Source organism: Chrysochloris asiatica, unplaced genomic scaffold, assembly GCF_000296735.1.
Source record: "Chrysochloris asiatica unplaced genomic scaffold, ChrAsi1.0 scaffold00017, whole genome shotgun sequence".
NCBI lineage: Eukaryota > Metazoa > Chordata > Mammalia > Afrosoricida > Chrysochloridae > Chrysochloris > Chrysochloris asiatica.
The window spans coordinates 17,026,281-17,040,259 of NW_006408535.1; the positions used below are offsets into that span (position 1 = coordinate 17,026,281).

Sequence of the window (13,979 nt, forward strand, 5' to 3'; positions counted from 1 at the left end):
TACTAGAAAAGCAACGAAGAGAAGAAGAACTGAAAGAACTGAAGGAATACAGAAGTAATCTCAATAAGGTTGGAATTTCTCCAGAAAACAAGAAAGAAGTGGAGAAGAAGTTGGCTGTGAAACCAGTAGAAACCAAGAGCAAATTCTCCCAGGCAAAGCTGTTGGCAGGAGCTGTGAAACATAAGAGCTCAGAGAGTGGCAATAGTGTGAAAAGACTGAAACCTGACCCGGACCCAGATGACAAGAATCAAGAGGCCGCATCCTGTGTGTCTCTTGGAAGCACTTCCCTGAGTGGGCCTTCCATCCACTGCCCCTCTGCTGCCGTCTGTACTGGCATCCTCCCGGGCTTGGGTGCCTACTCTGGGAGCAGTGACTCGGAGTCCAGCTCAGACAGCGAAGGCACCATCAACGCCACGGGGAAGATCGTCTCCTCCATCTTCCGAACTAACACCTTCCTCGAGGCCCCCTAGGGCTTCTTTCCTCCCCATGAGTAGATTGGACGGCTTATTTTGCCTACAGGCGTTACCTTCCTCAACAAATGTTTGCCTGCTTTTGTGCATACCATGACTTAATCTAAAAATGTTCCAGAATCCACTTGAGGCCCATATTTGTGTTTGGTTTCTCTTTCCATTCCTGTGCAGATGGGCCATCCTGCCCCAATGCCTCTTTCTTCCTCCACTGAGAGAGCAGGATGAGGGGCAGGGCCTAGCAGAACGCCACTGAAAACACCCTGGAAGCGAAGGCACCTGCTGCCTTGCTGAGGGTTTGGATTTTATTGCTTTCTTGTTTTCTTTTCCAACAGAACAACAAAAGCAAGAGGAATTATTGGACAGGTATTATTGAAACACTTTATTACTAATGACCACACTGTTTGGTTACATTGGCATTTGTGGAGCATGCAGGGGACAAGAACTGACCCTGGTAATGAAATGGAGCACGCACTCTGGGAACTAACCAATTATTGATGTGTGACTAAGTAAAGATGATGAACTTCATCTGCTCTTCAAAAAAAAAATGAAGATACTTGGGTCTCATGTAAATGCTCAGCAAAGGATTACCTCATAGAGGCAATCAAATGGACAGGATGACATGTCCTGTGAAAACTAATCATCCTCTTTCCCCAGCCACTCCTGCTATTGCCCAATGGTCTCATGAACAAAGTCAAGTGGCCATGGTGGCAGGAATGGAGGATACGGGGTGTGGCGCTGTGGGTTAATGCACCAGACTGCAAAGCCGTTTGAACTGCAAGGTGGGCAATTCAAGCTCACCAGCTGCTCTTCAGACCCTATACAGGGTCGCTATGGGTCGGAAACGACTCGATGATACTTAACAAGAACAGCAGCACTGGCTTCCACTCACCAGCACTGGCTTGGCTTCAGCAACTGCTGAATGAGCCTAATCTGCCAGCAGCAGAAACAAACACTGAGTCTATAATATGGGACCATTCTTTGGAGAGAAAATCAGCCAGTAACCTGGTGGTATGTTGACTACATTGGACCACTTCCATCATGGAATGGCAAGGTTTTGTTCTTACTGGAATAGGCACTTACAGTACATATGGATTTACCTTCCCTGCATGCAAAGCTTCTGCCAAAACTACCATCTGTGGACTTACAGAATGCCTTATCCAGCCTCATGGTATACCACAGATCAAGGGACTCACTTAACAGCACATGAAGTGCAGTGATGGGCCCATGTTCATGGAATTCACTGATCTTATCACATTCATCATCATCCCCAAGCAGCTGGCTTAACTGGATGATGGAACAGCCTTTTAAAGATACAATTACTGTGACAGCTAGATAGAAATACTTTGCAGGGTGGGACATTGTTCTCCAAGACGATATATATGCTGTAAACTAGCATCCAGTAGATGGTCAATAGATGGTGATATTCCTCCAATCACCAGGACTCACATGTCCAGCAAACAAGGATTGAAAATGAGGGAGGGGGAAGGGGATGACACCACTCACTAGTACTCCTGAGGATCCTGATTCCACTGAACTAGGAATTGTGGATGCCCCTGGCCACTTTGGGCTCCTTATGCCTCTGGATCAATAGGCAAAGAACAGAGTTACAGTATTGGTTGGTATGACTGATCCTGACTACCATGGGGAAATTGGACTGACATTTCACAATGAAGGTAAAGAATAATATGTGTGGAATTCAGGAGATACCTTAAGGTATTTCTTAGTACTACCATGTCCTGTGATAAAAATAATGGTAAACTACAGCAACCCAATTGTAAAATGACTACTGCCAAAGCCTTTGAGGAATGAAGGCTTGGGTCACCCCACCAAGCTAAGAGCTACAACCAGCTGAACTGCTTGTGGAGGGCAAAGGGAATAAGGAATGGATGGTGGAAGAAGGTCATTCTAAATTCCAGTTACAGTCACATGGCCAGTTGCAGAAATGAGGACTGTAACTGTAATGAGTATGTTTTCCTTGTATGCATGCATCACATGTTTTTCTTTTGCTCACTTATAAAATACAAGATGTAAATGGGGTAAGTGAAGTTTCAGTTGTATGCATGTCAGGTGTACATATGACTTAATAATTGCCTTTATTTAGAGATTTTGTATGGCGTAAGATGATATCTATAGGTGCCAAGTTGATAAGGGGCAAATTGTTGATAGTCAAGAGTTTGTGCAACTTAACTAGGCCAGGATTCTCAGTGGTTTGGTAGTCAAGACACAATAATCCCTTGCAATGAAATCTACAACGAGTAGCCAATCAACTGAAAGGATGTTTTCCCTAGGAGTGTGGCCTGCTTTCCATATAATCAACACTCAGGCAAAGCTTGCTTGCTTTCTGCTAGATCTGGATTCTACATCTGGCTCATCATCTGAACAATGGCCCTTGGACTTGTGCCAATGGCCTGCTCTTTTGCTGCCAATCCATGGATTCATGAGAAGCCAACCATTCATCTACACAATGTGCCTGCCTGCCATCTGACCTACAGATATTTGTTCATCAGTCCAGCAGCTATGTGAATCAGAAGTCTCTGGCCTGACCTCTGACCAATGGACTTGGGACTTGCTCATCTCAACAACTGTGTGAACCATTTCCTTGAGATGAATCTCTCTTTTTATATGTATACATAACCTTCTAGAGAGCTACAGAAGACAAAGTAAAATACTATAATGAAATGTGCAAAGACCTGAAGTTTAGAAATCTAAAAGGGAAGAATGCACTTAGCATTTCTCAATCTGAAAGAACTAAAGAGAAAATTCAAGTCTCGGACTACAATATTGAAGGATTCTATGGGCAAAATAGTGAACGATGCAAGAAGCATCAAAAGAAGTTGGAAGTAATACACAGAGTCACTGTACCAACAAGAATTGATCCATGCTCATGCATTTCAAGAGGCAGCATATGATATTGTCAAGAACTGATGGTATAGAAAAAGAAGTCCAACTGTACTGAAGACACTGGTGAAAAATAAGGCTCTAGGAATTGATGGAAGACAAAATGGTATGTTTCAACAAACACATGCAGCACTAGATATGCTCAATCATCTATGCCAAGAAATCTGGAAGACAGCTACATGGCCAACTTACTGGAAGAGATCCATATCTGTGTACATTCCAAAGACATAGCCAAATAAAATGTGGAAACCATCAAACAACATCATTCATATCACCTGTAAGTAAAATTTTGCTGAAATAACAGAAGATGTGGAACTAAAGATATCAGATAGATCTTGGCTAAAAGCACAGAAAACCAGGAAGATGTTTACTTGTGCTTTATAGACACTAGAAATTCACTTCACTGTGTGGACCATAACAAACCATGAATAACACTGTGAAGACTGTGTATTCCAGAACACATAATTGTGCTCATGAGGAACTTGTACATAGACCAAGAGGCAGTCATTCAAACAGACTAAGAGAGTAATGAGTGGTATAGCAACGGGAAAGGAGTATATCCATTCACTCTACTTATTCAATGTGTAAGCTGAGCAAAATTTGTGGGAAACCTCCATATCATCAGCCAAGTCAAGACCAGCGATAGACTATGAAACAGATCATTAATTGCTCATATGAAAGTTCAGGTTGAAGCTGAAAAAAATTAAAATAATCACATGAAAACATACACTCAAGAGCCAATGGTACTGGCAGGCTCCCATCTACCTAGAAATGAGAGAGAGAAGAGGAAGGGATGATTGGTCCAAAGTGTGGTGAGACCCAGAGACTCCTAAACCCATGGAAAAGGACCTAGCCATGGAGGGCTAGAGCTGAGAGCACAGCGTTCAGCTGATTTGAAGTGAGGGGTGATGCATAAGAATGCCCAAACTTGCAGATAGTACCCATTTGACCTAGTTTCAATGGCTTGATGATCAGAACTCAACTAGAGGAAGATTGAAGATTTAAAAAAAAAAAAAAAGAGTTTTTGACAAAGCAAACAAGTGTAAATTGCTACAATTTTATGAACTTGACCTATACTTATGGTTATAGTAGCTAAAAATACCAACTGAGAGGGAGGAAGTCTTCACATCAAGTATCAATCCTATCCCCTCTGTATACAGGGTTGATAGAGACAGGCAACTTAGTCATTGGCTATCTAAAATATGGGGGCCTATAATGACACAAAGTGACTGGCTAACAAGTTTTCAAGAGTGTATGGGGGAAGGTAGAATCCCCACTGAATAGTCCTCATCATGTCTAGAGGGGGCTGGTGAAAAGATTCTTATGATTCAATAGTAATTGTAATCATGACTAATTGTGACTGTCACAACAGTAAAGTAGAAGTTCTGTAACAAAAAGTGGGGAGTAGTTAATCTTATAGTCCAGGAACAGAGGACCCTAAGGTTATCAAGGGAGAAGAGCACCAGTGGAATGTGGGACCCTATCCAAAAAAGCAGTGACACCAGAGATGGAAGCAGAGGTGAGGATATGTAGAAATAGAGCAGTTGAGGACTCTAGACTCATGGAAAGAGAAAGGCTGTGTGCTGGCAGCCAGGAAGCTGGCTTGCAGAATGTGCCAATATAATCATTGTTGAAATGATTATATATTCCTGAGTGTTTCTGTGTACATCAAAAAAATAAAAAACCCAGAGTAAATAGAAGCAAATACAGTTGAATGATGATGCATGGAGGGGATTGTAATTATTGCCATGAAATGGATGAGTGTAAAACCGATGTTCTCCCATGTAAACTACCATTCAATTCACAACAAAAAGTTTTTGTTTTTTTTTAAAAAAGAGCCAATGGTACTGAAGGAAGAAGTGCAAGATACCCTGAAGGCATTGGCAAAGAGCAAGGCTCTAAGAAGTGATGGAGCCCAGACCAATATAGTACTGGAGGCACTCACTCATCTATGCCAAGAAATGTGGAAAACAACTACCTGGCCAACCACTGGAAGGACATTTCTATTTGTGACAGTTCAAAGAGTGGTAACCCAAAGAAATGCAGAATTCATTGGACAGCATCATTAATATCACATGCAAGAAAAAATTTGCTATCAAAAATGGCTGCAATAGAACACTGACAGGCAACTGCCAGAGGTTCATCTGGATTCAGGCGGAGATTTGGAAGGAGGGATATCACTGCTGACATCAGATAAGATAGATCTTGGCTGACCTCTGAGAATACCAGAAAGATGTTTACCGGTACTTTACTGACTACACAAGGCTTTTGACTGTGTGGATCATGACAAGCTATGGACAACACTGCAGACAATGGGTATTCCAGAACATTTCAATGTGCTCATGAGGAATCTGTATATAGACCAAGAGGCAGCTATTCAAAAAGAACAAGGGGACACTGAATGGCTTAAAATCAGGAAAAGGTTGGCATTGTATTTTTTCACCATACTTAATCTGTATGCTGAGCACATAATGAGAGAAGCAGAATCATATGAAGAAAAATGTGACATCAGGCTTGGAGGAAGATTTATTAACACCCTGCAATATGCTGATGATACAAGATACAACCTTGCTTGCTGAAAGCAAAGAGTACTTAAAATAGTGATAAAGATCAAAGACCACAGCTTTCAACATGGGTTGCACCTCAATGTAAAGAAAACAAAAATCTTCATCACTGGACCAATAAATAACATCAAGTAAAATGGAGAACAGATTGAAGTTGTCATTTATTTGGATCCACTATCAAAACTCATGGAAGCAGCAGTCAATAAATCAAATGACATATTACACTTGGCAAATCTGCTGCACAAGATCTCTTTAGAGTATCCAAGAGCAAAGATGTCAGTTTGAGGTCTAAAGTGCACCTGACTCAAGCCATGATATTTTCTTTCTTTTTCTTTTTTTTAAAGTTTTTATTGTGAACTGAATGATGTTTACATGGGAGAACAACAACCCAAGCCATGATATTTTCAATAACCTCATACACATGTAAAAGTTGGACAATGAATAAGGAAGACCAGAGAAGAATTAATGCATTTGGGTTATTGTGTTGGAGAAGAGTATTAAAATTACCATGGACTGCCAGAAGAACAAACAAACCTGTGCTGGAAGACGTACAGCCAGAATGCTCCTTATAAGCTAGGACAGTGAGACTTCGTCTCTCGTACTTTGGACATATTATCAGGAGGGACCAGTCCCTGGCAAAGGACATCATGCATGGTAAAGTGGAGGGTCACTGAAAAAAAGGAAGACCCCCAACGAAATGGATTGGCACAGTAGTAGCAGCAGTGGGCTTAAACATAACAAAAACTTTGAGGATGGTGCAAGACCAGGCAGAGTTTCGTTCTGATGTGCATAAGGTCACTATGATTTGGAACCAACTTGATGGCACCTAACAACAGAAACATTTTGATACCTGTATTAGCCATGAAAGATTAATGGTAATCTTTTCAAAGGATGACCAGATATTTTAGTAAGGCAAGGAAATAGTCCATGTTTTCAATGGATAGCAACTAGACAATAAAAAGGAACCACAACTGTCACAAAACTCAAATTTCTAAAACAATGAGGTTTAAAAAAAAAAAAAAATGGGTGTGTCTAAATAAAGTTGCTTAGTTCTTGGGGGCTGAAAATAGTTAACATGTTCAACTGCTAATCAAAATGTTAACAGTTCAAGCCCACTCAGAGACACCTTAAAAGAATGGCCTAGAGGTACTACTTCCCCAAAAAGAGTCATTTCAAATGCAATGGAGCACAGTCCTACTCTGACATCACTGTAAATTGGAGTCAGCTCCACAGCAAGTGGCACCAGTCAACTAAAGCTGCAATTAGAAAATTCTATATTAATCACACTGATTTACACTTTGTCTATTCCTGAGAACTGAAAACCTTAGGTCATAATGGGGAAAACCATCATTTATGAATTTGTGGATAGGGCCATTTGGTAAAGCAAGGACTGTTTTTGTATAGAAGAGTAGTGCAGTGGAAGCATGCAGGGCCCATGACCCAGAGGTAGATGGATCGAAACTACCCTCTGCTAAAGCTTTGGACTTCTGGTGTGGCACTGTAGGACCAGCACTAGACTGAAAACCACAAGGTTGACAGTTCAAACCCACAAGTTGCTCCTTGGAAACCCTATACAGGGTCATTATGAGTCGGAACTGACTCAACAGCACTTAACTACAACAACATTAATTTATAACTCTGAATCTATACTAGGAACAGCAGTACTGCCTAATAAGTATAAGCAATGAGGGAACAAGAGTCTGAAATAGTAGGGTAAGTCCAACCATGGTGGTGGTGGTATTAAGTGACATGGAGTTGGTTCCGACCCATAGCAAACCTGTATACCATTTCCAATGCTTTAAATCTTCATGGGAGCAGAAAGTCCCATCTGTTCCCCATGGAGGGGCTGGTGGGCTCAAACCTCAGACGTTGTGGTTCATAGTCCAGTGTTTATTGTAATAGAGAAGAAGTGTAAAGAAATGATCCTATTGTTTTTCCTCTTTCACTATAATGCTCACCAGTTTGAACTAAGTTATTAAAAATGTATTCACTAAATTCCTTTAGAATGTACCTGGAAATCATACTCAAATCTGAACAAGACAATTTCAACAGGATACTGACAAAGAAGTTCTAGTCAAAAAGACAACCTGAATGTTACATGAGAAAAAGCTGAAAACCTAGAGTTGTTTTGCTGAGAGAAAATCTAAAACTGTAATCATGGTATACAAATACTTGACAGATTATCAAAGCAAAAGAACTAGACTAGGTGGTTCTCAAGATGGCAGAACTGGGAAACACATGAAGAAGCTTTCAGGAGATAGACTTGTGTTCAAAAGAAGGAGGGACTAGGTAATAAATAGATAATGAGATTCCACTCACTGGAGATGTAAGCAGAAGCCAGATCATCACTTGTCATGTATTTGTAGATGCTATAATTTTACAATTTTGAGTATAAACAATAGGCAGCACCATTCCTTAATACAAATATTGAGCTTAATCAGATCTGGGTTTCTGTGCTGATACTTCATTAATAAGCTATCTGACTGTATCTAAATCACACCTATGAAAAATGGATAGTTGTACAATGTGTTCTTAAACATCTCTCACACCTTTAAAATGTCATGAAACTAAGACTGACTTCTTAAAATGTTTAAATGTATTTTGTGAAATACACATTTTCGAATTCTTGCATACCTGCTATTCTAATGGCACTGCTGGGCCATGCAGCTTCTCTCAGTGCCAAACTGCAACAGGTAGGAGAGCTGGAGAAATATTGTTGCCCAGACATAGGTTCAAAATTGTGAACTCTACACTCAAAACCCAAAATGACTTTCCACAAACTCAGAGCTTCACATACAGTCAAAGATGTAAACCATTAGCAAGTTGCTTCAGTCTTCCAGATTTGACAGTTAATTGACAAGATATCATTCACTAAACAGTCTCAGTCTCTGTTTATAACCAGTAACACCTCATGTCCACCAAACCTCCTCTTAAATAACTTTTAGAAAGGCTGATTTAAGCCAAAAATTACAAATTTATGTCTGTTGATGAGTTAAAAATAGAAATAGGTATGTAATATACATCTTAAATATAAATAATTGTCACTATTTTGTTCTGAAGTCCTGGTATGGTGCTGCGGGTTAATGAGCTGGACTGCAAGGTCAGTTTGAACCACAGTATCAACAATGCAAACTCGCCAGCCACTCCTTGGAAACCCTAACAGGGTTGCTGTAAGTCGGGACTAACTCAACAACACTTAACAACAATAACAGTAGACTTCTGGGTTGAATAAATCATACTGATCGACATGAGTATTTTCTTCTTTTATCTTCCACATAATTTTCTTAAAATATACTGTGGACTAGAGAGTACCTAAGGAGCTCTGGTAGCGTAGTGGTTATGAGTCAGGCTGCTAACCTCAAGGCTAGCAGTTTGAACTACCAGTGGGAGAAAGTTGAGGCTTTCTGCTTCTGTAAAGATTTACAGCCTTGGAAACCCTTTACACAGTTGCTTTGAGGTGGAACTGACTCTATAGCACATAACCACCACCACCAGAGAGTACCTAGATTCTAGTCCACTAAGGAGTCCTGGAGTGGCGCTGTGGGCTAATGCATCAGACTGCGAAGTCCTTTGAACTGCAAGGTTGGCGGTTCAAGCTCACCAGCTGCTCCTAGGAAACCCTATACAAGGTCGCTATGGGTCAGAATTGACTTGACGGCACTTGATAACACCACCACCAGAAGCAAATTTTATTAATGTACTAGACAAACCATCTGTTGATGAGTATAACCAACTGTAGAAAATCTAACATTATTTCTTCCTGCTTTCATGACTTCTTCAGTACATACACAAAAGACTACTTTAGGAATGACTTATATAAACAGCAAGGCAAGACAATGACTACCAAGGTCTTTCATCTCCTTTCATGTCCTAGGTTTGTGCTTTGAAGCACCTGTTTCTAAAAGACAAGAGCCAAGCCGATACAATCCAGCTCTCTGTCTGCTGCATTATCTGCTGCCATTTGTTCCTACAGTTTAAAATGTGTTCTGCCCCCAGGTTCTTAAAAGGACTGCATCAAGAGCAGGAGACTAGAGAGCTTCCTTTCTGTAGAGTGGCCCTCAAGTTTGACAGACATCTCTAGAGGACTATCTCTCCGGTACCAGTATATTTCCTCCCCTCACTTCTTCAAGTCTACAGGGAGTCACTGTTCCAATGATACTCACTAGTTGCTATCCTACCTCTTGTGATTTCGCTACACTTCTCCCACATCTCAAACTATTCTGAATGTGCTATGTGTTTCAGTTGGGAAGTGATCCCAGGAAACATCCTTAAAATTGGATTCTAAAATTACTCTAGAAGCTCAGGGATAATTTCCTTGCTGGAAGGAAACAGAATGACTTAGCATCATTATGATCCATGATTATACAAATTACCACTGGTAGGAAGTTGTATGGAAAAAGAAGCCCTTATGGTGCAGTGGGTTAAACAGCCACTCCATGGGAGACAGATGTAACAGTCTGCTTTAATAAAGATGTGTATTGCTTTTAAGTGCCACTGAGTTGGTTCCGACTCATAGAGACCCTGTATAGGGTTTCTGATGAGCAGCTGGTGGGTTTGAACTGCTGACCTTGTGGTTCACAGTCCAGTTCTGATCCCACAGCATCACACCAGGGCCTTGGAAACCCTATGGGGCTGTTCTATTCTGTCCAAAGGTCACTATGAGTTGGAATTAACTCAACAGTAATGGGTTTGGATTTTTCTTTTAAATTTAGTTGCACTGAATAAAAAATAGATAAAGGGCAAGATTGGGAAATCACATGAATATGGCACTAATTGCTATGAAAACAAAATAATTACAAAAATTATGAATTCACCTACCTTCTTAATGCCCTAGAGAGTATATTGTGGTGGTGATAGTGGTGATGGTGGTGGTGGTGGTGGTGGTGTGCCACGGAGTCAGTTCTGACTCACAGTGATCCTGCATAGTGTTTCTGAGGCTGTGAATCTTTATGGGAGTAGAAAGTCTCATCTTCCTATGACTACCCTAGTTTTCTGCCCTGGAGGCAGTGTTCCAGACTGCAACACAGGAGCAAGAACCCAGACAGAAGTCCAGTGACTTCTTGGCACTGAGAAAACAAAAGTTACCTGGAATGTGGGGTAGAACACCAGAGAGGAAGGAGCCACAGACAGAGAAAACTCCAAAGTACTGCAGAAGGAACCTCTAATGTCTTTGGCTGAATACTCATCTACAATTGAGTGACAAGAAATTAACTGAGACTGGGGAATGAACCACACCTAAAATAATTCTTGCAGACTTTACCTGACAAACACAAATTACTTCACTTGGAAAGTACTCAATGCCACATCACTTTAATAAAGGAAGAAGAAAGAACATGAAGTCAATAGTTTCCTGAAATTGGTAAGTATTACCAAACTAGAAACTAAGACTTTTAACGTTTCACCGAACAGCTTTCCACTAAACTAGTAGTTTTCACAGTGTGGTCTCTAGGGTTATCCTGTAGAGAATCCCAAGAATTTTTCAGATGATCAAAGAGGTTAAAGCTATTCTCATAGTAATAGTAAGAGATGATTTGAGTTTTCACTAGCTTAACATTTGTACTGAAGGCACAAAAGTAAAGGTAGGTAAAACTCCTGGCACCTTTGCATACATCAAGGCAATGGCACCAGAATGTACTAATAGATATCATATTCTTCATCACCATGCACTTTCAGTAAAAATACATGCCCACTTTCACTGACGAATGTCCTGGATAAAGCAGTAAAACGCATTAATTTTAGTATATCATGACCCTTGAGTAGACATGCTTTAACATTCTGTGTGACAAAACGGAAAGTACGCAGAAAGCACTTCAGCGACATACAACACATTTCAGTGGTTGTCTAGAAGAAGGCATTTGTATGATGGAGTTGCAAGATGAACTATATGAATTTTCAAGGAAATTTTTTATTGAAAGACAAACTGATATACAAACTATGGTTATTCAGACAAAAGTAAGCCTACCACTTAAAAGAACATAACTGGCAATATTTGTTGCCTGTGACAAAATTAAAGCTTGCAAGTAAAAAGAGAATATTAGGAAAACAACCTCATGTGACTATGACAGCTTCTCTATATTGAAGTAATTTTCTAATGAGATCAGTAGTAATATATTACCAATAAATGTGATTTTTCATATTGTATAAAGATATGAATCAACATCTGGAAGATCAGCATATTATAAGTGAATGAATATTTTCTAAATGTACAGTGTATACTGTGAAAAACCACGTATGGGTATATGATGCAATTCAAAGTTTAAGATTGTTGTTGTTATTATGTGCCATCGAGTCGGTTCCAACCCATAGTGACCCTGAACAGGCTTTCCAAGGAGCAGATGGTGAGCTTTAATTGCCAACTTTGCTGCTCACACCAACTTTGCAGTCTAGCTCATTAACCCACAGCACCACACCAGGACTCTAAAGTCTAAGATAGACCAATAGATTTTAATATAATAGACAATGAAAAATCAGCTAATATGATTTGAGACTCCTCATTCCAACTAACTTAAAGAACCCACCATTATCAAATTCTGTAGTATCAAAGAAGAAGACCCACAGTTATTTGAAAAGACTGTTAAAATACTCTCCACTTTTTCCAAATATATATCTGTATAAGGCTGGATTGTCTTCATATATATCAATCAAAACAACATAAATAGATATGGGAACCCAGCAGTATTCTATTAAGTTATACATTAAAATGATTTACAAAAATCTGAAACAATGCTACTCTTCTTACTTAATATTTTTATGTCAGAAAACCTTTCATGAAAATGTTATTTATATTAACAAGTTTATGAAATTATTATTTCTCATTTTAATGAATTAATAAGCAGTTTTAATTTTTTAATTTCATTTCTAATATGATAAATATCAACAAGTATAACCTACATGAACCAAAGATCTTCTGGATCGTCAACGATTTTTAAGCGAATGAGAATCACTGCCCTAGAATAAAGTATAAGGGAATACTGAGCACAAGATGAGTAGAGTATACAGAAATGTGCTTCATTTCTTTAAACAGCTTTTAGTTTCATTAAATCTTTTTCTGAGCAAACAAAAATCATTCTACATACTCTTTGCATGTAAATATATTCTCTTGAACTTTATTTACTTCTCCTTGGTTTTTTGTTTCTCCTTTAAGGGAAGGTAAAAAAGAGAAATTAAAGGGAAAAAAATTTATTTCAATTCCCGTTTCCCACCCACAGTTCAATTGTGCAATAATACTGATACAAATGAAAAAACATATTGAATACTTAGTACATGACAGGGACAGCTCAATGCACTTCGTACACAACACAATTCTGAATTATCCACTAGTCATATAACAGCTAAGGAGCTCTGGTAGTGTAGTGGTTACAAATCGGGCTGCTAACCTCAAGGTCAGCAGTTCCAAACTACCAAAGGTTCTGGAGGAGAAAGATGAGGCATTCTGCTCCCATAAAGATTTACAGTCTCGGAAACCCTGTGCAGGGTTGCTATGAGTTGGAACCGACTCCATGGTACTTAATAACAACAATGTAACAGCTACCAGAATTTTGATTCAGCAGGTCTGGAAATATTCGTATTTCACAGTACAGTCCCTTTATAATATTCATGCACTACTGTCCCTGTCAGGTGGTTCCCAAGTAGACACTCATTTGGGGCCTTCAATTCTGTCACTAACTTGCTATGGGACTCCAGAAAAATCATTCACCTATGACAATAGTTTCATCTAGATAAGGTAATCTCTCCAAAGACTCCTTTTCTAAATTTTATGTTACTAACCACAATTTACAATATAAATTAGGAACCATGAGGAAACAGAAGTTTGTGAGAAAAGTCTCACTCCCCATCTCTGGCTGAAACCTGAAATTCGGTAATAGAAAGTATGTTTTGTTTGGAAGAGAAGGAAAAGATAACAAGAAAAATCAACTCTAGAGAATAATTTAATAAGGATCTGGGAGATCAGTCTATGATCAAAACAATTACAAGGTGAAAAAAGACAAACAGAGGAACAGAGATCCAGGTGGTGAGAAGGTCAGGTAGATTACTGGATAAAATAGAC

At 39.5% G+C, this 13,979-nt stretch overlaps 2 protein-coding genes across 2 annotated transcripts in view; one reads left to right on the top strand and one right to left on the bottom strand.

The window, feature by feature from the left end:
* Window positions 1-470, top strand: part of LOC102842423 (protein FAM192A-like) — a 10,399-nt gene extending 9,929 nt beyond the window's left edge. The window contains exon 2 of the mRNA XM_006835494.1: window positions 7-470. Within this exon, the coding sequence (XP_006835557.1) occupies window positions 7-470 (464 nt within the window). The remainder of the gene's footprint in view (window positions 1-6) is intronic.
* Window positions 1-13,979, bottom strand: part of NUBPL (nucleotide binding protein-like) — a 340,480-nt gene that overhangs the window by 222,365 nt on the left and 104,136 nt on the right. The gene's annotated exons all lie outside the window — the stretch shown is intronic.